We start from the raw sequence: 25,721 nt of genomic DNA on the forward strand, positions 1-25,721 counted from the left end.
GGAGACTCCACCACACTCCTTGGTAGCAAATTCCACTGCCGAACAGCTCCTACTGTCAGGAAGTTCTTCCTAATCATAGAATCCTAGAGTTGGAAGAGACCACAAGGGCCATCCAGTCCAACCCCCTGCCAAGCAGGAAACACCATCCAAGCATTCCTGACATATGCCTGTCGAGCCTCTGCTTAAAGACCTCCAAAGAAGGAGACTCCACCCCACTCCTTGGCAGCAAATTCCACTGCCGAACAGCTCCTACTGTCAGGAAGTTCTTCCTAATGTTGAGGTGGAATCTTTCTTGTAATTTGAATCCATTGCTCCGTGTCCGCTTCTCTGGAGCAGCAGAAAACAACCTTTCTCCCTCCTCCATATGACATCCTTTCATATATTTGAACATGGCTATCATATCGCCCCTTCACCGTCTCTTCTCCAGGCTAAACATACCCAGCTCCCTAAGCCGTTCCTCATAAGGCATCGTTTCCAGGCCTTTGCCCATTTTGGTTGCCCTCTTCTGGACACGTTCCAGCTTGTCAGTATCCTTCTTGAACTGTGGCGCCCAGAACTGGACACAGTACTCCAGGTGAGGTCTGACCGGAGCAGAATACAGTGGTACTATTACTTCCCTTGATCTAGATGCTATACTCCTCTTGATGCAGCCCAGAATTGCATTGGCTCTTTGAGCTGCTGCATCACACTGCTGACTCAGGTCAACTAAAGCAGCTCTTGAGGCAAAAGGCAGAAGCGCTATGGGGAACCTTTTTTTCTTTTTTTCTTTACCTTTATGTTCTTGTCTTTTTTTTATATATATAATATTTTTTATTATTATTAGAATTTTCACCAAAATAACAACAATATATAAAGAAAGAAGAAAAAAAGACAAAAAGAAAGGGGGAAAAAGAACAAATAACAATAAAACAACAATTCTCATATCACTTCACATGGTATAATGCAGTGATGGTGAACACACAGAGCCCTCACTTCTGGCACGCGCCCCATCGGCCCATTCGCGCTCTTGTTGTCCCCCCCCCCTTTCTTCTCCCGCTCCTCCTACAGCTTGCCTCCGCTGTTAAAACCCGGATCCTTGTTGTTGTTGTTGTTGTTGTTGCTGGTAGCCAGAGATTGGTTTTTTTAACCTTTTGGGGCACCCCTCAAAAAAGCAAAGCTACTTTTGCACACACACCCCAAAAAAACCTCCCAAACTTTGATCAGCAGCTCCCCCCCCCCCAAAAAAAACGCTCAACAACAACTGGGCACTTTGTGATAAATAAATAAATAAATAAATAAATAAATAAATAAATAAATAAGGGTTTTTTGGGTTTGGTTTGGTTAAATAATTAGTTTTTGGTTTATTAAATAAACCAAATACAGATACAGTGGTACCTCGGTTTATGAACACAATTGGTTCCGGAAGTCTGTTCATAAAGTGAAGCGTTCATAAACTGAAGCGAACTTTCCCATTGAAAGTAATGGAAAGTGGATTAATCCGTTCCAGACGGGTCCGCGGAGTACTCAACCTGAAGCGTTCATAAACTGAAGCGAACTTTCCCATTGAAAGTAATGGAAAATGAATTAATCCGTTCCAGATGGGTCCGCAGCGTTCATAAACCGAAAATTCATAAACCGAGGTGTTCATAAACCGAGGTTCCACTGTGTATATATATATATATATATATACACACACACACACACACACACACACACACACACACACACACACACACTGTATATTCCTGCGTATAAGACTACTTTTTAAAGCCAGGAAAATCTTCTCAAAAGTCGGGGGGGTCGTCTTGTACGCCGGGTCGTATTTCTTATACGGCGAGTATATCCCAAACTCTCTATGTTAACTGGAAAAGTTGGGGGGTCGTCTTATACGCCCAGTCGTCTTATACGCCAGAATGTAAAGGTAAAGGGGCCCCTGACCATCAGGTCCAGTCGTGTCCGACTCTGGGGTTGCGGCGCTCATCTCGCTCTATAGGCCGAGGGAGCCGGCGTTTGTCCGCAGACAGCTTCCGGGTCATGTGGCCAGCATGACAAAGCCGCTTCTGGCGAGCCAGAGCAGCGCACGGAAACGCCGTTGACCTTCCCGTTGACCTTAGCCTGGAGAAGGGAAGGTGAAGGGGCGATATGATAGCCACGTTCAAATATATGAAAGGGTGTCCTATGGAGGAGGGAGAAAGGTTGTTTTCTGCTGCTCCAGAGAAGCGGACACGGAGCGATGGATTCAAACTACAAGAAAGAAGATTCCACCTAAACATTAGGAAGAACTTCCTGACAGTAAGAGCTGTTCGGCAGTGGAATGTGCTGCCAAGGAGTGTGGTGGAGTCTCCTTCTTTGGCGGTCTTTAAGCAGAGGCTTGACAGGCATATGTCAGGAATGCTTTGATGGTGTTTCCTGCTTGGCAGGGGGTTGGACTGGATGGCCCTTGGGGTCTCTTCCAACTCTAGGATTCTATGATTAGGAAGAACTTCCTGACAGTAAGAGCTGTTCGGCAGTGAGATTTGCTGCCAAGGAGTGTGGTGGAGTCTCCTTCTTTGGCGGTCTTTAAGCAGAGGCTTGACAGGCATATGTCAAGAATGCTTTGATGGTGTTTCCTGCTTGGCAGGGGGTTGGACTGGATGACCCTTGTGGTCTCTTCCAACTCTAGGATTCTATGATTCCCGCCGGATCGGTCCCTATTTATCTACTTGCACTTTGACGTGCTTTCGAACTGCTGGGTGGGCAGGAGCCGGGACCGAGCAACGGGAGCTCACCCCGTCGCAGGGATTCGAACCGCCGACCTTCTGATCGGCAAGCCCTAGGCTCTGTGGTTTAACCCACAGCGCCACCTGGGTCCCTGTACGCCAGAATATACGGTATATCAATTATACCTTTTTGTTATTTAAACTATAAATATCGCGAAATTGTGGGGTTTTTTCTCTCGACGTGACACCCCCCCCCCGAGTTATGCTCGTTTTTTGGGCGAATTTTGACACGCCAAGCTCAAAGGGTTGCCCATCGCTGGTATAATGTGGTTCTTTAACACATTTCTAGTTAGCAAATTCTAAATCATTTCAATCACCTTACATTATGTTCTTGTCATGGGTGTAGCCGGGGGGGGGGGGGTCAGTGCCCCTCCCCAGATCAAGTCAAGGTAAAGGGACCCCTGACCATTAGGTCCAGTCGTGACCGACTCTGGGGTTGCGCGCTCATCTCGCATTATTGGCCGAGGGAGCCGGCGTATAGCTTCCGGGTCATGTGGCCAGCATGACAAAGCCGCTTCTGGCAAACCAGAGCAGCGCATGGAAACGCCGTTTACCTTCCCCGCTGTAGCAGTTCCTATTTATCTACTTGCACTTTTGACGTGCTTTCGAACTGCTAGGTTGGCAGGAGCTGGGTCCGAGCAACGGGAGCTCACCCCGTCACAGGGATTCGAACCGCCGACCTTCTGATCAGCAAGCCCTAGGCTCAGTGGTTTAACCACAGCGCTACCTGGGTCCCCCCCCAGACCAAGTAAAACAATTTAAATACTTAACTAACTGACCGATCGCGTCGGTTCTGCCCCCCCAAGTCCTCCCCCCCCCTATCAAAAATCCTGACTATGCCCATTATTCTTGAGAATGTATTTTATTTCAGAAGCTAACTGGGGGGGGTATTGGTTTGTTCTGTTCTTGTTTTTATTATGTATTTTGTATGTTGTGAACCACCCTTCAAATATATGAAAGGATGTCATATGGAGGGGGGAGAAAGATTGTTTTCTGCTGCTCCAGAGAAGCGGACACGGAGCAATGGATTCAAACTTCAAGAAAGAAGATTCCACCTCAACATTAGGAAAGAACTTCCTGACAGTAAGAGCTGTTCGGCAGTGGAATTTGCTGCCAAGGAGTGTGGTGGAGTCTCCTCCTTTGGGAGGTCTTTAAGCAGAGGCTCGACAGGCATATGTCAGGAATGCTTGGATGGTGTTTCCTGCTTGGCAGGGGGGTTGGACTGGATGGCCCTTGTGGTCTCTTCCAACTCTAGGATTCTATGATTAGGAAAAACTTCCTGACAGTAAGAGCTGTTCGACAGTGGGATTTGCTGCCAAGGAGTGTGGTGGAGTCTCCTTCTTTGGAGGTCTTTAAGCGGAGGCTTGACAGGCATATGTCAAGAATGCTTTGATGGTGTTTCCTGCTTGGCAGGGGGTTAGACTGGATGGCCCTTGTGGTCTCTTCCAACTCTATGATTCTATGATCCTACCCTGAGATCTATGGATGAAGGATGGTACCGTATATGCCAGCATATAACGTGACTGGGTGTATGATAACCCCCTAATTTTCAAATTAAAATATAGAGTTTGGGATATTCTCTATATTTTAAGGTACTTGCGATTTCTGGCACAGCGGGGACTCGCCAATCGCCTTCTGAGGATGTCCTCGAGTCCATACATGCTCAGAAGCCGTTTCTGGCACTGCTCGGCAAGTCCCGGTTTAGCGCAGCGTGCGGGGGGACTTGCCGAGCGGGCAATACCCGGCGTGTAATACGACCCCCGAATTTTGAGACGATTTTCCGGGTTTAAAAAGTCGTCTTATACGCCAGAATATATGGTATACAGTGGTACCTCGGGTTACGAACGCGATCCGTTCCGGGTCGCAGTTCGTAACCCGAAAAGTTCGTAACCCGAAAAGGGCCCACACCGTCGTTTTGCGCATGCGCAAAGCACTATTTTCGCGCTTTGCGCGTGCGCAAAGGCGCGCGGCGCTTCTGCGCACGCGCGCGCGGCGAAAATACTTCCAGGTTTGCGAAGTTCGTAACCCGGGTTGTTCGTAACCCGGGTTGTTCGCAACCCGGGTTGTTCGCAACCCGAGGTACGACTGTATGGCTTTTAATAATAATAATAATAATAATAATTTTTATTATTATTATATAATTATTATTATTATATAATTATTATTATTATATAATTATTATTATTATTATTATTATTGGGGGGGCTTTTGGTACTGGTCTCCCTCACCTTTATTTCTTATTTCTCACTTGATTTTTTTTTTTTTTAAGACAGAAGCCCCAGGTTCAAATCTCACCTCAGGCCCAGCTGAGTATATGGTATACTGATGGTCTCTCTGCCTCAGCCCCACCCACCCATAAGGTTACAAAATGTCCGCGTTTCCCGGGGACAGTCCCCGGATTTACAAATCAGTCCCCATACAAAATCCATTGAAGCTGAAAAGTGTCCGCGGATTCATGGCAAAAAAAATCTGCTAACCATTTTGGGGCAGGCTGCCCTTGAAAGTGGAGTCTCCATCTTCCTAAACATTAGGAAGAACTTCCTGACAGTCAGAGCTGTTCGGCAGTGGGATTTGCTGCCAAGGAGTGTGGTGGAGTCTCCTTCTTTGGAGGTCTTTAAGCAGAGGCTTGACAGGCATATGTCTGGAATGCTTTGATGGTGTTTCCTGCTCGGCAGGGGGTTGGACTGGATGACCCTTGTGGTCTCTTCCAGCTCTAGGATTCCATGATTCTATGAATTTAATTTAGGGAGGCCATAGTTAAAGGCTTGCCAAATGCACACACAGAAAGGAAGCAGGACTGAATGTGGATCCCCTGGGGCTGGATCCTATTGTGTTTCACTGAGCAAGGGGAGTAGCCTCTGAGCACACGCAAAGTGCCACTGTCCCTCTTATGAATACCTGCAGGCAGCTCTCATATACCTTGGTTTAAGCAACAGGACTCCTTTTGCTTTGAAGATTCCACCTCAACATTAGGAAGAACTTAACCACCTAAACATTAGGAAGAACTTCCTGACAGTCAGAGCTGTTCGGCAGTGGGATTTGCTGCCAAGGAGTGTGGCGGAGTCTCCTTCTTTGGAGGTCTTGAAGCAGAGGCTTGACAGGCATATGTCTGGAATGCTTGGATGGGGTTTCCTGCTCGGCAGGGGGATGGACTGGATGGCCCTTGTGGTCTCTTCCAACTCTATGATTCTATGATTCTCTATGATTCTATGATTCCACCTCAACATTAGGAAGAGCTTCCTGACAGTAAGAGCTGTTCGGCAGTGGAATTTGCTGCCAAGGAGTGTGGTGGATTCTCCTTCCTCTGCATGGCACATCCTCTGCATGGCACAGATCCTCTGCATGGCACAGATGCTGCATGTGGCTGAATGTTTACTTTATATGATTGCTGTAACTTTCCCACACAGGAGCTCAAGCTGTAACCTGATCTCCTGGCATGTGATGTTCTTTGTTCTGTTTCTACTTTCGCTTTCTTTTGAACTGGAGAGCGATGGCTGAACACACACTCTCTGAATAAACGCAGATTAGCACCTACGATCGTTTGCTGTCTTCTTTACCGAAGCCAGTGGCCGTAGTAAGAATATTGGTGGTTTACACCCCAATATTCTAACATGGGTGGCCCTTGGGGTCTCTTCCAACTCTACGATTCTATGATCGCCCTCACCTTATAAACATCCGGAAGCCCGTGGGTCCCAATTTCGTCGTCCCCTTCACGCCCAGGAAACGGATGAAGAGAGCCGCAATCCGCTCGACCAGCCGCAGATAGTCAAATTCCTTTGCGAGCTTCGGGTACAGCTCCCTGAGGCAAATGGAAGGGAACTTGCCTTCTGACGTCTTGCTGTCCTCCAGCTCTGGCCCTTCTTCCAGCAAATCGTTTTCCCTCTCCCATTCGGCCTCTGAAACCTCGGCTCTGCGGGCCAAACAGCAACACAAAGATCGCATCAATGCACCTTCATCGCTTCCCATCTCACGGCTGCCGCTGCCATGATGCCATCCGAGAAGCGGCCATACATAGCTGCCAAGTAGCCCGTTTTCCCCGGGAAACCCCCGTTTTTACTTACCTTTTCCCGGCGGTCCCCCGTATCAGTTTTGCTGTAAAGATTTAGTTGCGGTCCTGCTCCCCTCCTTCCTTGCCACTCCTTCCATCCCAGCTACATTGTACTTGCTCCAGCTAATGTTAGAACCAATAGTCCTTAGCATAGCTGCCAAGTACCCCGTTTCCCCCGGGAAACCCCCGTTTTTACTTACCTTTTCCCGGTGGTCCCCCGTATCAGTTTTGCTGTAAAGATTTAGTTGCGGTCCTGCTCCCCTCCTTCCTTGCCACTCCTTCCATCCCAGCTACATTGTACTTGCTCCAGCTAATATTAGAACCCATAGTCCTTAGCATAGCTGCCAAGTACCCCGTTTTCCCCGGGAAACCCCCGTTTTTACTTACCTTTTCCCGGCGGTCCCCCGTATCAGTTTTGCTGTAAAGATTTAGTTGCGGTCCTGCTCCCCTCCTTCCTTGCCACTCCTTCCATCCCAGCTACATTGTACTTGCTCCAGCTAATGTTAGAACCAATAGTCCTTAGCATAGCTGCCAAGTACCCCGTTTCCCCCGGGAAACCCCCGTTTTTACTTACCTTTTCCCGGTGGTCCCCCGTATCAGTTTTGCTGTAAAGATTTAGTTGCGGTCCTGCTCCCCTCCTTCCTTGCCACTCCTTCCATCCCAGCTACATTGTACTTGCTCCAGCTAATATTAGAACCCATAGTCCTTAGCATAGCTGCCAAGTACCCCGTTTTCCCCGGGAAACCCCCCGTTTTTACTTACCTTTTCCCGGTGGTCCCCCGTATCAGTTTTGCTGTAAAGATTTAGTTGCGGTCCTGCTCCCCTCCTTCCTTGCCACTCCTTCCATCCCAGCTACATTGTACTTGCTCCAGCTAATATTAGAACCAATAGTCCTTAGCATAGCTGCCAAGTACCCCGTTTTCCCCGGGAAACCCCCCGTTTTTACTTACCTTTTCCCGGTGGTCCCCCGTATCAGTTTTGCTGTAAAGATTTAGTTGCGGTCCTGCTCCCCTCCTTCCTTGCCACTCCTTCCATCCCAGCTACATTGTACTTGCTCCAGCTAATATTAGAACCAATAGTCCTTAGCATAGCTGCCAAGTAACCCGTTTTCCCCGGGAAACCCCCCGTTTTTACTTACCTTTTCCCGGCGGTCCCCCGTATCAGTTTTGCTGTAAAGATTTAGTTGCGGTCCTGCTCCCCTCCTTCCTTGCCACTCCTTCCATCCCAGCTACATTGTACTTGCTCCAGCTAATATTAGAACCAATAGTCCTTAGCATAGCTGCCAAGTAACCCGTTTTCCCCGGGAAACCCCCGTTTTTACTTACCTTTTCCCGGCGGTCCCCCGTATCAGTTTTGCTGTAAAGATTTAGTTGCGGTCCTGCTCCCCTCCTTCCTTGCCACTCCTTCCATCCCAGCTACATTGTACTTGCTCCAGCTAATATTAGAACCAATAGTCCTTAGCATAGCTGCCAAGTACCCCGTTTCCCCCGGGAAACCCCCGTTTTTACTTACCTTTTCCCGGCGGTCCCCCGTATCAGTTTTGCTGTAAAGATTTAGTTGCGGTCCTGCTCCCCTCCTTCCTTGCCACTCCTTCCATCCCAGCTACATTGTACTTGCTCCAGCTAATATTAGAACCAATAGTCCTTAGCATAGCTGCCAAGTACCCCGTTTTCCCCGGGAAACCCCCGTTTTTACTTACCTTTTCCTGGTGGTCCCCCGTATCAGTTTTGCTGTAAAGATTTAGTTGCGGTCCTGCTCCCCTCCTTCCTTGCCACTCCTTCCATCCCAGCTACATTGTACTTGCTCCAGCTAATATTAGAACCAATAGTCCTTAGCATAGCTGCCAAGTACCCCGTTTTCCCTGGGAAACCCCCGCTTTAACTTACCTTTCCCCGGCGGTCCCCCCTATCAGTTTTGCTGTAAAGATTTATTTGCGGTCCTGCTCCCCTCCTTCCTTGCCACTCCTTCCATCCCAGCTACATTGTACTTGCTCCAGCTAATATTAGAACCAATAGTCCTTAGCATAGCTGCCAAGTACCCCGTTTTCCCCGGGAAACCCCCGTTTTTACTTACCTTTCCCCGGCGGTCCCCCGTATCACTTTGTCTCCCGTTTTTCTCCTGTCGGTGGCCATTTTTCCCCCCTGATTTGCCCTTCTACGGGCACAAAAAATGCCCGCCGCCGGCTTCAAAACTAAGCTTCTACGCATGACCGGAAGTGCATAGACACGACTTCCGGTGTCGCCCCGCCCATGGCCGCCGCCGGCACCGGAAGTCGCGCCGACGCACTTCCGGCCATGCGTAGAAGCTCCTTTTGAAGCCGGCGGCGGCCATTTTGGGTGCCCATAGAAGGGCAAAGCGACGTCGACGGAACTTCCGGTGTCACACGGCTGCCGGTCCCGGATTCTGCAGTCCGGGACTTGGAAGGTAAGGGTTGGCCACTGTGGGAACAGAATGCTGGGACTGGTAGGCCCATGGCCTGATCCATGAGGCTCTTTGTATGTCCTTATTATGCTTTGGGGGCTTCTGAGCTCAGAATCCGTGGTGTGGCTCTTTGCTCTGGCAGAACAACTGAGGGCAAAGTCCTCTGGAGCAGACCTGCCTGGAAGTGGGGAGAGGGGGCCAGTGAGAGAGGGGGTGTCTGCTCCACAGAATTACAGTGGTACCTCTACTTACGAATGTTTCGACTTACGAATGGAGCTCCATCCGCCATCTTGGATGCAGTTTAGATAGTTTTTTTTCTACTTACGAATTTTTAGATAGGGTTGCTTCGACTTACGAATTTTTTCTCCCAATGCATTCCTATAGGATTCGACTTACAATTTTTTTCCTTCTTTCTTTTTCTTTTTTTCAACATCGTCCACGCCTAGCGGGTTTATTTTATTTTATTTTTATTTTTTTCCACATCATCAGTTTATTTCCCCCCCCAGAAAACATTTTATTTTGTATTTCAAAATATTACAAATCACGTTAACACAAAAATGAAAAAAGCAAATGAAAGAGAAAAAAAGAAAAAAAAGAAATTGATAATCATAAATCATATAGATCAAGGGAAAAAAACATATAAAATGGAAAATCATAAAATTCAACATATTCTACACAAATGAAAATAGAATCAAACATTAAACTGAGGCAGAATTTCAGATGGAAACAAAACATGATAACAAAGAAAAATTTCTAAATCAAAATTTCCTGCATCCCACCACCCATCCCTCCACCCACCATGCGTGATTTAGTACTTCCAGCCGTACTTTGTTCTGCGCCTTTCATGTTCTCTCAGTCATTTGTATACCTAATTCCTTATTGTAGATCTGTTAATAAAGCTTATTTGTCTGAGTCTTCAAATGGCTTCTGCAAGCGAGGGATTTTCCACCATTGTCATTACATAATTTCTATATTTCCCCCAATCTTTATTTCTTATTTCCTCATTAATTCCCTTAATTTCAGCATTTTTTGTAGCTGAATTATAATATGTTAACAATTTTTTCTGCCAGTCCTGTTTGGCCGGTACCTTATTGCTTTTCCAATTTGAACCGATCAGATTCCTAGCTGCTGTCGAAGCATACATTACAATGCTTCTATCTTTTGGCCGAATTTCGTCATGAAGTATACCACGGAGGAATAACTCTGGGTACTTTTTAAATGAATATTTGAGTATTTTTTTCATTTCTTTATATATCATATCCCAGTAAGGCTTAATTTCACTACATCTCCACCATATATGAATATAGCTGCCTATCTCTTTTTGGCATCACCAGCACTTCTCGTCAGTTTGTACATTTTGGCTCATTTTTGCGGGGTTAAATGCCATCTATGTTGCATTTTAATTAGATTTTCTTTAAGCTCGTAACTTGGCGTATAATTCATGTCTCTATTCCATTTTTTCTCCCAACGCATTCCTATGGGATTCGACTTGCAATTTTTTTTCCGACTTACGAATGTGCGTTCGGAACACATTAAATTCGTAAGTAGAGGTACCACTGTAAATCGTCTGACTGGCACAACAGCGGGGTCCGATTGAGCGAGCAAAAGGTCAAACCACACGGAAGGGCTCGCAGCGACGCGCGGAAATAAAAAAAAGCAGCGCTTCGTCGACATCCTAATGCCTGACCCCAATACATTCGTTTCTCTTAATTCTGCCGCTTGCGACAGATCTCCCTTTCAGAAGGGATCACCAGCCGAGAAAATATTAAGGACTTTTCGAGGAAGGAAGAGGAAGGTTGGAGTGGGGAGAGGGAGGGAATATCAATTTGAACAAAGCTGATGAAAATCCCAAAGACTGCTTATCTTATATCCGTGATTGCTAATTTATTAATGCCCCCCCCCAATCTCCATGTCTGCACAATATCCTCTCCAGTCTCGGTGGCCTTAATCTTTATGCTAATGCGCTTCCTCCTCCACCCCCTTTCTTGGTCCCTCGGCTACATTTCCAACTGCTAATTAAAGGCTTTGAGATTTACATTGGGGGGGTGGGGGTGGGGGCGGGTAGATGCCCAAACGGGAACTGTCAAGTTCAAAGCCAGAATCCGGGACCGGCAGCCTCGCATATAGGCAGAGCGCCCTTAGGATATTTCATTCCCGGAGAAAATGGTTCTTAAAACAGACCATTGTCCCTTCCCCTCAGATTAACGGCAACGTAGGTTAGGTTTCTTATACATAGTCAGATCATTGAATCATAGAATCATAGAGTTGGAAGAGACCACAAGGGCCATCCAGTCCAACCCCCTGCCAAGCAGGAAACACTATCCAAGCATTCTTGACATATGCCTGCCAAGCCTCTGCTTAAAGACCTCCAAAGAAGGAGACTCCACCACACTCCTTGGTAGCAAATTCCACTGCCGAACAGCTCTTACTGTCAGGAAGTTCTTCCTAATGTTGAGGTGGAATCTTCTTTCTTGAAGTTTGAATCCATTGCTCCGTGTCCGCTTCTCTGGAGCAGCAGAAAACAACCTTTCTCCCTCCTCTATATGACATCCTTTCATATATTTCATAGAATCATAGAATCATAGAGTTGGAAGAGACCACGAGGGCCATCCAGTCCAACCCCTTGCTCACTACAAACTTGCTCACTACAAACTTGACCTGAGTCAGCAGTGTGATGCAGCAGCTCAAAAAGCCAATGCAATTCTGGGCTGCATCAATAGGAGGATAGCATCTAGATCTAGGGAAGTAATAGGACCACTGTATTCTGCTCTGGTCAGACCTCACCTGGAGTACTGTGTCCAGTTCTGGGCTCCACAGTTCAATTAGGATACTGAGAAGCTGGAACGTGTCCAGAGGAGGGCAACCAAAATGGTCAAAGGCCTGGAAACGATGCCTTATGAGGAACGGCTTAGGGAGCTGGGTATGTTTAGCCTGGAGAAGAGAAGGTGAAGGGGTGATATGATAGCCATGTTCAAATATATCAAAGGATGTCATATAGAGGAGGGTGAAAGGTTGTTTTCTGCTGCTCCAGAGAAGCGGACACGGAGCAATGGATTCAAACTACAAGAAAGAAGATTCCACCTCAACATCAGGAAGAACTTCCTGACAGTAAGTGCTGTTCGGCAGTGGAATTTGCTGCCAAGGAGTGTGGTGGAGTCTCCTTCTTTGGAGGTCTTTAAGCAGAGGCTTGACAGCCATATGTCAAGAATGCTTTGATGGTGTTTCCTGCTTGGCAGGGGGTTGGACTGGATGACCCTTGTGGTCTCTTCCAACTCTATGATTCTACGAGAATGAAGGGACAAGAACTCTCCGCTGAAAGAAAAGAGGTGCAATGCTACCCCCATGACTGTAAGATGCTGCAGCTGACAGAAGCTGTAGCCTGAAACAGATCGGGGGGGGGGGGCACTGGGCTGGCAAAGGCTGGATGAAAGTGGGAACCACAGAATTATGGACTTGGAAGGAACCCCAAGGGTTATCTAGTCCAACCCCCTGTAATGCAGTAGTGCCAGTCTGTGCCATGTAGTGCCAGTATGGTGGTCTGGTCTGCTCTGCCAGGCTTTATTCTGATCGAACTATATCAGGCACCCCCAAACTTCAGCCGTCCCGATGTTTTGGACTACAATTCCCATCTTCCCTGACCACTGGTCCTGTTAGCTAGGGATCATGGGAGTTGTAGGCCAAAACAGGGAGACCTGGAGGCGGGGGCTTCTTCCCCCTCTACACAGAAGACTTTTCTAATCAAACAGGCTCCAGAGGCAAATGGAACGAGGCTACATTCCCAGCACGGATTCTGATTCCAAGATATTCCTCTGTTGAGGCCAAGGAAGAGCCTTGCCGGGGGAAACCGAGTGACGCTCTAATCCAGCGTCTTATTTCCAACAGCAGCCAGGCAGGTACAAGAGCCGCCATCTCTCTCTGTCTCCAAGCAATTGCTACTTAAGAGGTAGATTGCTTCCGACAATGGAGGTTCTAATTCACAATCATAGAATCCTAGAGTTGGAAGAGAGCACAGGGGCCATCCAGTCCGACCCCCTGCCAGGCAGGAAACACCATCAAAGCATTCCTGGCAGATGGCTGTCAAGCCTCTGCTTAAAGACCTCCAAAGAAGGAGACTGCATCACACTCCTTGGCAGCAAATCCCACTGCCGAACAGCTCTTACTGTCAGGAAGTTCCTCCTAATCATAGAATCGTAGAGTTGGAAGAGAGCACAAGGGCCATCCAGTCCAACCCCCTGCTTAAAGACCTCCAAAGAAGGAGACTCCACCACACTCCTTGGCAGCAAATTCCACTGCCGAACAGCTCTTACTGTCAGGAAGTTCTTCCTAATGTTTAGGTGGAATCTTCTTTATTGTAGCTTGAATCCATTGCTCCGTGTCCGCTTCTCTGGAGCAGCAGAAAACAACCTTTCTTCCTCCTCTAGAATCATATGGTTGGAAGAGACGACAAGGGCCATCCAGTCCAACCCCCTGCCAAGCAGGAAACACCATCAAAGCATTCCTGACAGATGGCTGTCAAGACCTCCAAAGAAGGAGACTCCACCACACTCCTTGGCAGCAAATTCCACTGCCGAACAGCTCTTACTGTCAGGAAGTTCTTCCTAATGTTTAGGTGGAATTTTCTTTCTTGTAGTTTGAATCCGTTGCTCCGTGTCCGCTTCTCTGGAGCAGCAGAAAACAACCTTTCTCCCTCCTCCATATGACATCCTTTCATATATTTGAACATGGCTATCATATCACCCCTTAACCTTCTCTTCTCCAGGCTAAACATACCCAGCTCCCTAAGCCGTTCCTCATAAGGCATCGTTTCCAGGCCTTTGACCATTTGGGTTGCCCTCTTCTGGACACGTTCCAGCTTGTCAGTATCCTTCTTGAACTGTGGTGCCCAGAACTGGACACAGTACTCCAGGCGAGGTCTGACCAGAGCAGAATACAGTGGTACTATTACTTCCCTAGATCTAGATGCTATACTCCTATTGATGCAGCCCAGAATCATAGCCGGTAGGCATTGATAAACCACAAACAATTTCTAAAAGCTATCTGAGGCATAGACCAAATATCAAAGTGAGCCAGAACCAGGGCAAGGGCAGTGGATGAGGGGAGGCTGCAGCCAGGGTGGATAAAAATCAATGATTTTTTTTAAAAAAATCAATGATTTTTTTTTATTTAAATCGGATTTTTGCTTTTTGAGGAAAATATATTACCATCCAAAGGTCGTTCCATCATGAAATAAAGATTCGTTTTTTTAATTATGTAGAATAAGGTTGTATATGTTTAATTTTGGGGGTAAATAAATTCCATTCATCCATTCACAATGTCATGCTCTTCCAGAGGTTTTTGTAAGATTATTGGGCAGTTTCTCTGCCTACAAGATATTATCGCAGATGCTTGGTTTACTTTGGCAGTTCTCAAAACTGAATTTGACTCAGCAGAGGTCACATGCCTCTTCTTCACAGCAAAAATGTTATAACATGAACAGAGTTGAGAAAAAGACCTCAATCCTATTGTTCTACAAACCTATGAATAGAGAAACAACCCCTTCAGTGCTAAGTTTCAAGAAGTTCAGTGAATAGAATAGAAACAATATTTTTCTGATTGTTTGGAGTGGACAGTATTTAAGTTTTTCATTTGTAGGCTGGGCTGACAGTCTAAGTTTCTTAATATATATATATATATATATATATATATATATATATATATATATATATATATAGTTTTTGTTTAGCCAAATTAGTTAACAAACATGGATGTTTGTTTCAGCAAATAACATATGCTGCAATGTTATTGTTTCAGTTGAATAAATCTATTTAAATTGTTATTGTTAAGGTAATGATTATTTTTCTCCTTCCTAAGTACAACAGTCAAGTGGTCCAAATATGAATAACCCATTAATCTGGGGGATAAAAAAACTAATATGAAAAGTTGTGATTCTAAAAATCTTCATCTACTTGCATATTAAAGTTATACCAGCAAGAATTAGTCTTTACGATTTAAATCAACTATGATTTCAAGCAAGCCTTACTGACTAGTGATTTAAATCGTGATTTAAATCCGTTTGATTTAAATCAAATCCACCCTGTCTCTAAGCAATTGCTACTTAAGAGGTAGATTGCTTCCGACAATGGAGGTTCCAATTCACAATCATAGCCGCTAGGCATTGATAAACCACAAACCAATTTTTAAAAGCTATCTGGGGCATAGACCAAATATCAAAGCGAGCCAGAACCAAGGCAAGGGCAGTGGATGAGGGGAGGCTGCAGCTATCACTGCCTCCTGTGGAAGGGAGTTCCACAGTTTAACTATGCACTGCACAAAGTCGGGCTTTCTGTTATCTGTCCCGAATCTTCCTAGGTACATTCAGCTTCAGATCTAGCATTGTGAGGGGGGGGGCACTTTCTTCTGCCCAGTGTGAAACTACAAGGAGGTCCAATTTGGCCGGTGGCTCCGCAACCTCGATATGTCTCCCCCGTCGCACACAAGTCTTGTGGAATAAAAAAAAATCACACAAGTCTTGTGGAATAAAAACAAAAAAAGAGAGGAAAGTGCGACATTTTTAAACGGCAGAAATGGGTGTCCGAAGAAGCTACTCTTATTATTATTCGTAAAAGAAAAAGAAGAAGAAGAAAAAGCCTCTCCCCATTTCTCTCTCGGCTAATTAGCGCTAATAAAGCTAGACTCAAATATTTCCTTTTGACGCGACGGGGAAGCAGAATCATTAGTGCTGAAGGGAAAAGCGCCTGGGAAGACGGGAGGGAAGAAGGCACTTCAAAAGCTGTTTATAGAGCGTATGCAGGCAAAAGCGATACACGCAGTTTCCAATTAATGCAGAATGCCTGGTGGCAAAAAAGAAAAAAAAGGAAGGGAAAGGTGCAGAGCCTCCCTCCACTCCCCCATTTAAGAATCAGAAATCAAACTACAAGAAAGAAGATTCCACCTCAACATTAGGAAGAACTTCCTGACAGTAAGAGCTGTTCGGCAGTGGAATTTGCTGCCAAGGGGTGTGGGGGAGTCTCCTTCTTTGGAGGTCTTGAAGCAGAGGCTTGACAGGCGTATGTCAAGAATGCTTGGATGGTGTTTCCTGCTCGGCAGGGGGTTGGACTGGATGGCCCTCGTGGTCTCTTCCAACTCTATGATTCTATGATTAGGAAGAACTTCCTGACAGTAAGAGCTGTTCGGCAGTGGAATTTGCTGCCAAGGAGTGTGGTGGAGTCTCCTTCTTTGGAGGTCTTTAAGCAGAGGCTTGACAGGCATATGTCAAGAATGCTTTGATGGTGTTTCCTGCTCGGCAGGGGGTTGGACTGGATGGCCCTCGGGGTCTCTTCCAACTCTAGGATTCTATGAAATCTAACTTGAAGCATCATAGCCTCCTCTGTGTATGCGCGCGCGCACACACACCAGACGCCTTCCAAATAAACCGCCAGCAATTAAATCCCACTTTTGCGACATTTAAATTGGTAGTTTGCTGCACCTGCAGAGCACGCAACTCCACCCATCACTCACCCACCCTGCAGGAGGAGGAGAGTTTGCAGGAAAGTGGGCGCTTTCTCATTCGGAAGGGGAAATCCTGCATCTGTTCAAATATATGAAAGGATGTCATATGGAGGACATCCCTGCTTATTTAACTTATATGCAGAATTCATCATGCGAAAGGCTGGACTAGATGAATCCCAAGCCGGAATTAAGATTGCCGGAAGAAATATCAACAACCTCAGATATGCAGATGACACAACCTTGATGGCAGAAAGTGAGGAAGAATTAAAGAACCTTTTAATGAGGGTGAAAGAGGAGAGCACAAAATATGGTCTGAAGCTCAACATCCAAAAAACCAAGATCATGGCCACTGGTCCCATCACCTCCTGGCAAATAGAAGGGGAAGAAATGGAGGCAGTGAGAGATTTGACTTTCTTGGGCTCCTTGATCACTGCAGATGGTGACAGCAGTCACGAAATTAAAAGACGCCTGCTTCTTGGGAGAAAAGCAATGACAAACCTAGACAGCATCTTAAAAAGCAGAGACATCACCTTGCCGACAAAGGTCCGTATAGTTCAAGCTCTGGTTTTCCCAGTAGTGATGTATGGAAGTGAGAGCTGGACCATCAAGAAGGCTGATCGCCGAAGAATTGATGCTTTTGAATTATGGTGCTGGAGGAGACTCTTGAGAGTCCCATGGACTGCAAGAAGATCAAACCTATCCATTCTGAAGGAAATCGCCCTGAGTGCTCCCTGGAAGGACAGATCCTGAAGCTGAGGCTCCAATACTTTGGCCAACTCATGAGAAGAGAAGAATCCTTGGAAAAGACCTTGATGTTGGGAAAGATGGAGGGCACTAGGAGAAGAGGACGACAGAGGACAAGATGGTTGGACAGTGTTCTCGAAGCTACGAACACGAGTTTGACCAAACTCATATAGAGGAGGGAGAAAGGTTGTTTTCTGCTGCTCCGGAGAAGCGGACACGGAGCAATGGATTCAAACTACCAAGAAAGAAGGTTCCACCTCAACATTAGGAAGAACTTCCTGACAGTGAGAGCTGTTCGGCAGTGGAATTTGCTACCAAGGAGTGTGGGGGAGTCTCCTTCTTGGGAGGTCTTTAAGCAGAGGCTTGACAGGCATATGTCAAGAATGCTTGGATGGTGTTTCCTGCCTGGCAGGGGGTTGGACTGGATGGTCCTTGGGGTCTCTTGGATTTCTGTATTTTAGAATTTCTGTTTTTTTGGAAGCCGCCCAGAGTGGCTGGGGGAACCTGGCCAGATGGGCGGGGTATAAATAATAAATTATTATTATTATTATTATTATTATTATTATTATTATTATTATTATTATTATTATTATTCCACCCCCATTGTTCTGCCCGGACACTGAGGTCCAGCTCCGAGGGCCTTCTGGCGGTTCCCTCATTACGAGAAGCCAAGTTACAGGGAACCAGGCAGAGGGCCTTCTCGGTAGTGGCACCCACCCTGTGGAATGCCCTCCCACTAGAGGTCAAAGAGAACAATTACCAGACCTTTAGAAGGCATCTCAAGGCAGCCCTGTTCAGGGAAGCTTTTAATGTTTGATGGATTTCTGTATTTTAGAATTTCTGTTTTTTTGGAAGCCGCCCAGAGTGGCTGGGGGAACCCGGCCAGATGGGCGGGGTATAAATAATAAATTATTATTATATTATTATAACTCTATGATTCTATGATTCTATGATCTTTCCCGGGGGGGTGGGGTAGAGGTTCGTCTAATCCTGCACCTTGCAAATGCCCCTGAGAAGCCCGCAAGCGGGACATGAACACAACAGCGCTCTTCCCCTTTGCGATTCCCAGTAACTTGGCACTTCCACTAGGGCACCCCACTAGAACCGTGGGCCACCCAACCGAGTTCCCTGCCAAAAGCGCATTAGACGATTGTCCAGGTTGGTAACCCATCACTATATCCTGCAGCAGTGAATTCCACAGCTAGATCACTGCTAGATCACTGCCCCCCCTAAAAAAAAGCTCACCCCAAATTTTCCTCCTCCCTAAAAAAAGCTGAACTATGACCTGGAGCCCTAAACAAAAATGGGCCTCCCTCCCTCCTAAAAGAAGCTCCACAAGTTTGACCTCAACCCCCCAAAACAGGGCTTCCCTTCCTTAAAAAAAACTCAACAGCTTTGACCTGAACCCCCCCCCCAAAAAGGGGGTAGATCACTCCCAGTTTTTAACTCTGTGAGTAGATCAGAGTCTCTTGGGAGGTGGCCACCCCTGATTTACACTATACAGATGCAGGAGGAGGGGCAGACTGGAACACCACTGCTTTTTATAAACATCACTGTGTCTGTCAAAGCTACAGCCCCCCCCCCTTTCTTATTCACTTCCTTTTAGCCTTGCAGGGCCACCTTAGTCAAATTGAATCCTCTGCACCCTCATTAAATCGCCAATAGAACTCTTAATGCGATCCCTGAATGCTCATTAACAACTCCCACTGAAGAACAATAGGGTGAAGTGGTCAGCTATCAAACCTTGCCTGAAGGGATATTCTGCTCCATTGTCTTAACTGCTTAAGCACCGGTCTCCACTTTGCTTTATTTATTCGATGTGTTTTTGTTACAGCTGTGTCGTCCCCCCCACCCCCAGCAAGCGGAGATTGAGCAAAGCCCTTTCCACTTCAGTTTTGGGAGGGGGAAAGTGCTGGTTATGGTCTGTAAAATACAATATTTTTTTGCTTCTATGGGGGGGCAGCTGCCCCCTCCTGCCCCCCCCGCCTACGCCCATGTCCCCTTCCCTATACCTTCCAACATTCAGCTAGTTGGATAACCCAGAGTCCTACTATTATGCAAGGTGGGGGGGGGGGATTCCTATTCACTTAGTCCGCACGAGTTCTCATTCCTACATCTCTTATTGGTGATCCAAAAATAAATCGCACTGCAGCTCCCGACAGATCCGGGAGCACTTTCAGAAAGAATTGAGATGCCTAGTGTAGTGGGGTGGGGTGGGGATCAAAGCAGGGCGTTATTAACTCCATGTAAAAGATAAACATCGCTAGGGAACAACGTGCAGCTTCTACAAAGGGCATCGGAATGTTTCTCTGAGCCATTAATTTCTCACGACTGTGAAAAGCTTTGGGGTGGTATCTTGAAAATCCTGACTTTCATTCCGATGCTTCGTTTGTTTTAATTGAGGAGGCAATGAGTGGCAAATCAAATCTATCCGCACACTGATAGCTTCACCTACTGGATAGGGGCATGCCAAATGCCTACAACAGGCACCCCCAAACTTCGGCCCTCCAGATGTTTTGGACTACAATTCCCATCTTCCCTGACCACTGGTCCTGTTAGCTAGGGATCATGGGAGTTGTAGGCCAAAACATCTGGAGGGCCGCAGTTTGGGGGTGCCTGGCCTACAATGTCGACACAGGCCACAGGACCTTATTAGACCAAGGAAAACAGAATCGAAAAGCCCTCTCTATTCCCCAGGAGAGAAAAAAAAAATCAGTTTTGGAGGGGCAGGGCAGGAGATTTTGGTCAAAGAAACAGTACAAAGGGATTTTTTGCTGGAAGCAAAAGGAGAAATGTAAGGTACTACACTTGCGCAGAAAAAATGAAAGGCACAAATACAGGATGGGTGACACCTGGCTTGAGAGCAGTACATGTGAAAAGGATCTAGGAGTCTTGGTAGACCACAAACTTGACATGAGTCAACAGTGTGATGCAGCAGCTCAAAAAGCCAATGCAATTCTGGGCTGCATCAATAGGAGTATAGCATCTAGATCTAGGGAAGGAATAGTACCATTGTATTCTGCTCTGGTCAGACCTCATCTGGAGTACTGTGTCCAGTTCTGGGCACCACAGTTCAAGAAGGATACAGACAAGCTGGAACGTGTCCAGAAGAGGGCAACCAAAATGGTCAAAGGCCTGGAAACGATGCCTTATGAGGAACGGCTTAGGGAGCTGGGTATGTTTAGCCTGGAGAAGAGAAGGTTTTAGGGGTGATATGATAGCCATGTTCAAATATATGAAAGGATGTCATATGGAGGAGGGAGAAAGGTTGTTTTCTGCTGCTCCAGAGAAGCGGACACGGAGCAATGGATTCAAACTACAAGAAAGAAGATTCCACCTCAACATTAGGAAGAACTTCCTGACAGTAAGGGCTGTTCGACAGTGGAATTTGCTGCCAAGAAGTGTAGTGGAGTCTCCTTCTTTGGAGGTCTTTAAGCAGAGGCTTGACAGGCATATGTCAAGAATGCTTGGATGGGGTTTCCTGCTTGGCAGGGGGTTGGACTGGATGGCCCTTGTGGTCTCTTCCAACTCTATGATTCTATGATTCTATGGACTGGATGGCCCTTGTGGTCTCTTCCAACTCTACGATTCTATGATTCATGTCTGCTAGAAATACCATCAATACATCATTTTCAAATAATTTTCTTCCAGTGTATAACATGCTGTGAATTTCAAACCAACATTCCATACTTTCTCCCATACAGCCATTTCAATATTGTGACCAGTAGCTGTTGCCCAGCTGGTACAGAGCAGGGAAGCTCCAGGCCATCGGCAGAAGGGGGCCGCCGGGGCCGATAAGAGTTCATTCCGCCAAACATTCCCATGGAGGGCTGCAGAAGGAACCACCCCCTTAGCCGATCCCTTTTCTCCCAAGCAATAGCATCCTGGTACATTCTGAAATGCAGGTGCTGCTATTTATTATGATAGCCATGTTCAAATACATGAAAGGATGTCATATGGAGGAGGGAGAAAGATGGTTTTCTGCTGCTCCAGACTGGATTCAAACTACAAGAAAGAAGATTCCACCTCAACATTAGGAAGAACTTCCTGACAGTAAGGGCTGTTCGGCAGTGGGATTTGCTACCGAGGAGTGTGGCGGAGTCTCCTCCTTTGGAGGTCTTGAAGCAGAGGCTTGACAGGCATATGTCAAGAATGCTTGGATGGTGTTTCCTGCTTGGCAGGGGGTTGGACTGGATGGCCCTTGGAGTCTCTTCCAACTCTAGGATTCTATTATTAGGAAGAACTTCCTGACAGTAAGAGATGTTCGGCAGTGGAATTTGCTACCAAGGAGTGTGGTGGTGTCTCCTTCTTTGGAGGTCTTGAAGCAGAGGCTTGACAGGCATATGTCAAGAATGCTTGGATGGTGTTTCCTGCTTGGCAGGGGGTTGGACTGGATGACCCTTGTGGTCTCTTCCAACTCTATGATTCTATTATTATTTTTATTATTATTAGGTAAAGGGACCCCTGACCATTAGGTCCAGTCGTGACCGACTCCGGGGTTGCGGCGCTCATCTCGCATTACTGGCCGAGGGAGCTGGCGCACAGCTTCCGGGTCATGTGGCCAGCATGACAAAGCCGCTTCTGGCGAACCAGAGCAGCGCACGGAAACGCCGTTTACCTTCCCGCTGGAGCGGTCCCTATTTATCTACTTGCACTTTTGACGTGCTTTCAAACTGCTAGGTGGGCAGGAGCCGGGACCGAGCAACGGGAGCTCACCCCGTCGCAGGGATTCGAACCGCCGACCTTCTGATCGGCAAGCCCTAGGCTCTGTGGTTTAACCCACAGCGCCACCCGCGTCCCTTATTATAATAACCTGCGTTATTATTATTATTATTATTAATTGTTAGTGACTGTATCTTGCCCAAAGCAACCCAAGGCAGCTTGCAAAAACAACCCCACATACTGTAGATATATTAAGACCAAGAGAGGCAGAGAGAGAGTGAGAGAGAAAAAACACATTTAAATCCCCCCACCCACTTCTAAAGGCCAGAGATAGTTAAAGGCCCGGTTAGAGAGCTGGTTTTGCTTGGCACCTCAAGGTCTGTAGCAAAGGCTCCAGGCAAGCCTCGCTGGGGAGAGCAATTCCACCAACGTGGAGCCACCCCAGAAAAGGCCCCGTCTCGTGTTGCCACGAGGGCATCAGAAGATGATTACAGAGTCTGAGTCAGATCGTAAGGGGAGAGGTGGTCCTTGAGGTACTGCAGTCCGGAGCTGTTTTATAGGTCAAAACCAGCACTTTGAATTGGGCCCCCAAGCTGTCAGCCAGTGCCGTCGGGTCAGGATCATAGCTGCCAAGTACCCCGTTTTCCCCGGGAAACCCCCGTTTTTACTTACCTTTTCCCGGCGGCCCCCCGTATCACTTTGCCTCCCGTTTTTTCTCCGTTATTTTCTCCTGCCGGCGGCCGTTATTTTTTTTCTGATTTGCCCTTCTACGGGCACCAAAAATGGCTTCAAAAGTAGCTTCTACCTTACCTTCCAAGTTCCGGACTGCAGAATCCGGGACCGGCAGCCATTTGACACCGGAAGTTGCGTCGATGTAACTTCCGGTGTCGATTTGCCCTTCTATGGGCACCCAAAATGGCCGCCGCCGGCTTCGAAAAACGCTTGTGCGCATGTCAGGAAGTGCTCCGGCGCAACTTCCGGTGTCGCACCGCCCATCTATGGGCACCAAAATGGCCGCCGCCAACACCGGAAGTGACGTCTATGCACTTCCGGACATGCGTACATGCGGCTTTTGAAGCTGGCGGCGGCCATTTTTGGTGCCCATAGAAGGGCAAATCGGAAAGGAAAAAAATGGCCGCCGGCAGGAGAAAATAACGGAGAAAAACGGGAGACGAAGTGATACGGGGGCCACCGGGGAAAGGTAAGTAAAAAAGGGGTTTTCCCGGGGGAAACGGGAGACTTGGCAGCTATGGCTTCTACGCATGACCGGAAGTGCATAGGCACGACTTCCGGTGTCGCGCCGACGCACTTCCGGTCATGTGTAGAAGCTACTTTTGAAGCCGCCGGCGGCCATTTTTGGTGCCCATAGAAGGGCAAAGCGACGTCGACGCAACTTCCGGTGTCACACGGCTGCCGGTCCCGGATTCTGCAGCCCGGGACTCGGAAGGTAAGGTCAGGATTGGTGCAATATGCTCCAACCACCTTGCTCCGCTAAGCAACCTGGCTACTGCGTTTCAGACCAACTGAAGCCCCACAGAAAAGCTCACTGCAATAATACGCATAGTAGCTTTGTATGGATGCCACGCCTTAGGGGGCGCTAGCGTGCGGGGAAGGGGGCAACAGAATCGGAGGCGCCTGCAGACTCCCGACGAATCTCCCGTTTCCATTAAAAATAAAGTCACTAGCCATTATGATTGCAGAGATGTGCTTGAGCGTCAGTTGGCGCGGCCTGCTAAAATCAGAGCCGGGGTGCATTTTGCAAAGCGGCAAAGGTTACAGGGAAAGTCACTTGTGCAGGTTGCAGAATCCGGCTGCTCCTGATGCAGAATTTTGACTGCCTGGTCACTGAACTCTAGTATGAGAAAAGCAACTCCCTGTATAGATGGTATCTGACGCCGGCCAAGTTAGCTAAAATGTACCACAAAAGCGACAATAAATGTTGGAAATGTAAGCAGGATGTTGGCTCATTCTACCATATGTGGTGGACATGCCCTAAGATAAAAGGCTTCTGGGAGATGATTTATAATGAATTGAAAAAGATGTTTAAAAACGCATTTCTGAAAAAACCGGAAGCCTTTTTGCTTGGAATCATTGGGGAAGAAATCCCCAAGGCCGATGTTAATTTGTTTATGTATGCCACCACAGCTGCTAGAATTTTAATAGCAAAAAATTGGAAAAAAGAGGAACTGCCTTCCATGCAGGAATGGCAAATGAAAATGATGGACTATATGGAATTGGCAGAACTGACAGGAAGACTCCGGGACCAGACAAATGACAAAGTTTTAAAAGATTGGAAGAAATTTTAAAATGTATATAGGGAATGTATTTGATAATTAGAGTTTGAATATCCAGGAAAATAAAGAGGATAAGGCATTAGGGAGATAATAGAAGATTGAAAGTTAGAAATTAGGGTAGATGATATGAAGATGAATTAACTTTGAAGTGTTAAAGGGATTACATGATGGGTAAGAAAGAAACTGCTATAGAAGTTTATAAAAATGAAAATCAGATAGTAGGGAATTGGGGAAGCCTGAAGACAATGAATATCAAAATGGATGAGAAATGATATATTTTTCTGTTATATGTTGTTCGATTTCTGTATTTTTGTATTTTGATGTTTTTTGTATCTGTATTTTTGTATTTTGTATGTTTGTTGATCAAACGATTAAGAAAAAATATATTGAAAAAAAGAAAAAAAAGAAAAGCAACTCCCTTCTGTCGAACAACAGACATGTATATCTGGTCAAAAGGACACGAAATCAATGCACACTTACAATGTCTTTTCCCTCTTTTTCTTGCGCGGATCCACTAACCGGAGCGTGTCCCGGATGACGGAGATTTTGACTGCTTCGTCAACAGGGCTTCGGATGTACTCATAGACCCCTGGAGAAACCTTGGATTCAAAGAACGCACAGAGATGAATGACAAAATTCTCCCTAGATCAGGTATGGGGGAACCTGTGAATTCCCAGATGCTCATAGACTACAACTTCCTTCATCCTTGACCTAACGCAACTGGCTGATAGAGTCCAATAGCTTCGGGGGGGGGGCAGCGTTTCCCCAGCCCTGGTCTACAGTATTGCTTTGCCCCCAGCCTACAAAAACAAACACACAACAGAAGCACACTCGCTGCTCTGTATTAAAATAAAAAATAAAAATTCCTTCAGTAGCACCTTAAAGTTTTTATTTTGGTACGAGCTTTCGTGTGCATGCGCACTTCTTCAGATACACTGGAAACAGAAGTGTCAGACTCTTATATATATATATACAGAGGGTGGTGGGGGTGGGTGGGAATGGGTGGTGGGCTGATGGGAGTGGTAAACCTGTAGATGGCTGTTAACGACTGCTGATGACTGCAATAGGTCCTGCGGGGGGGAAAGCAAGGGCTGAGGCGCTAAAGAAAGCTTGATCATGCATAATGAGATAAGAATCCAATGTCTTTATTCATCCCAGGCGGCTCCGTGGTTTTAAGCTTGGTTGTTGTCGTTGTTTAGTCGTTTAGTCGTGTCCGACTCTTCGTGACCCCATGGACCAGAGCACGCCAGGCACTCCTGTCTTCCACTGCCTCCCGCAGTTTGGTCAAACTCATGTTCGTAGCTTCGAGAACACTGTCCAACCATC

The 25,721-nt window shown here is 46.8% G+C and overlaps 1 protein-coding gene across 5 annotated transcripts in view; it reads right to left on the reverse strand.

Annotated features, from left to right (window-relative positions):
* The window catches only part of TTLL11 (tubulin tyrosine ligase like 11), an 80,372-nt gene that overhangs the window by 13,805 nt on the left and 40,846 nt on the right, over nucleotides 1–25,721 (reverse strand). For all 5 annotated transcript variants that reach the window (XM_088665390.1, XM_088665392.1, XM_088665391.1 and 2 more), the window contains 2 exons: nucleotides 24,876–24,994; nucleotides 6,403–6,648 (listed from right to left, as the gene is read on the reverse strand). In XM_088665390.1, the coding sequence (XP_088521516.1) occupies nucleotides 6,403–6,648; nucleotides 24,876–24,994 (365 nt within the window). The remainder of the gene's footprint in view (nucleotides 1–6,402; nucleotides 6,649–24,875; nucleotides 24,995–25,721) is intronic.

The sequence above is a fragment of the Zootoca vivipara genome, chromosome Z2 (genome assembly GCF_965207765.1).
Source record: "Zootoca vivipara chromosome Z2, rZooViv2.hap1.1, whole genome shotgun sequence".
Classification (NCBI taxonomy): Eukaryota; Metazoa; Chordata; class Lepidosauria; order Squamata; family Lacertidae; genus Zootoca; species Zootoca vivipara.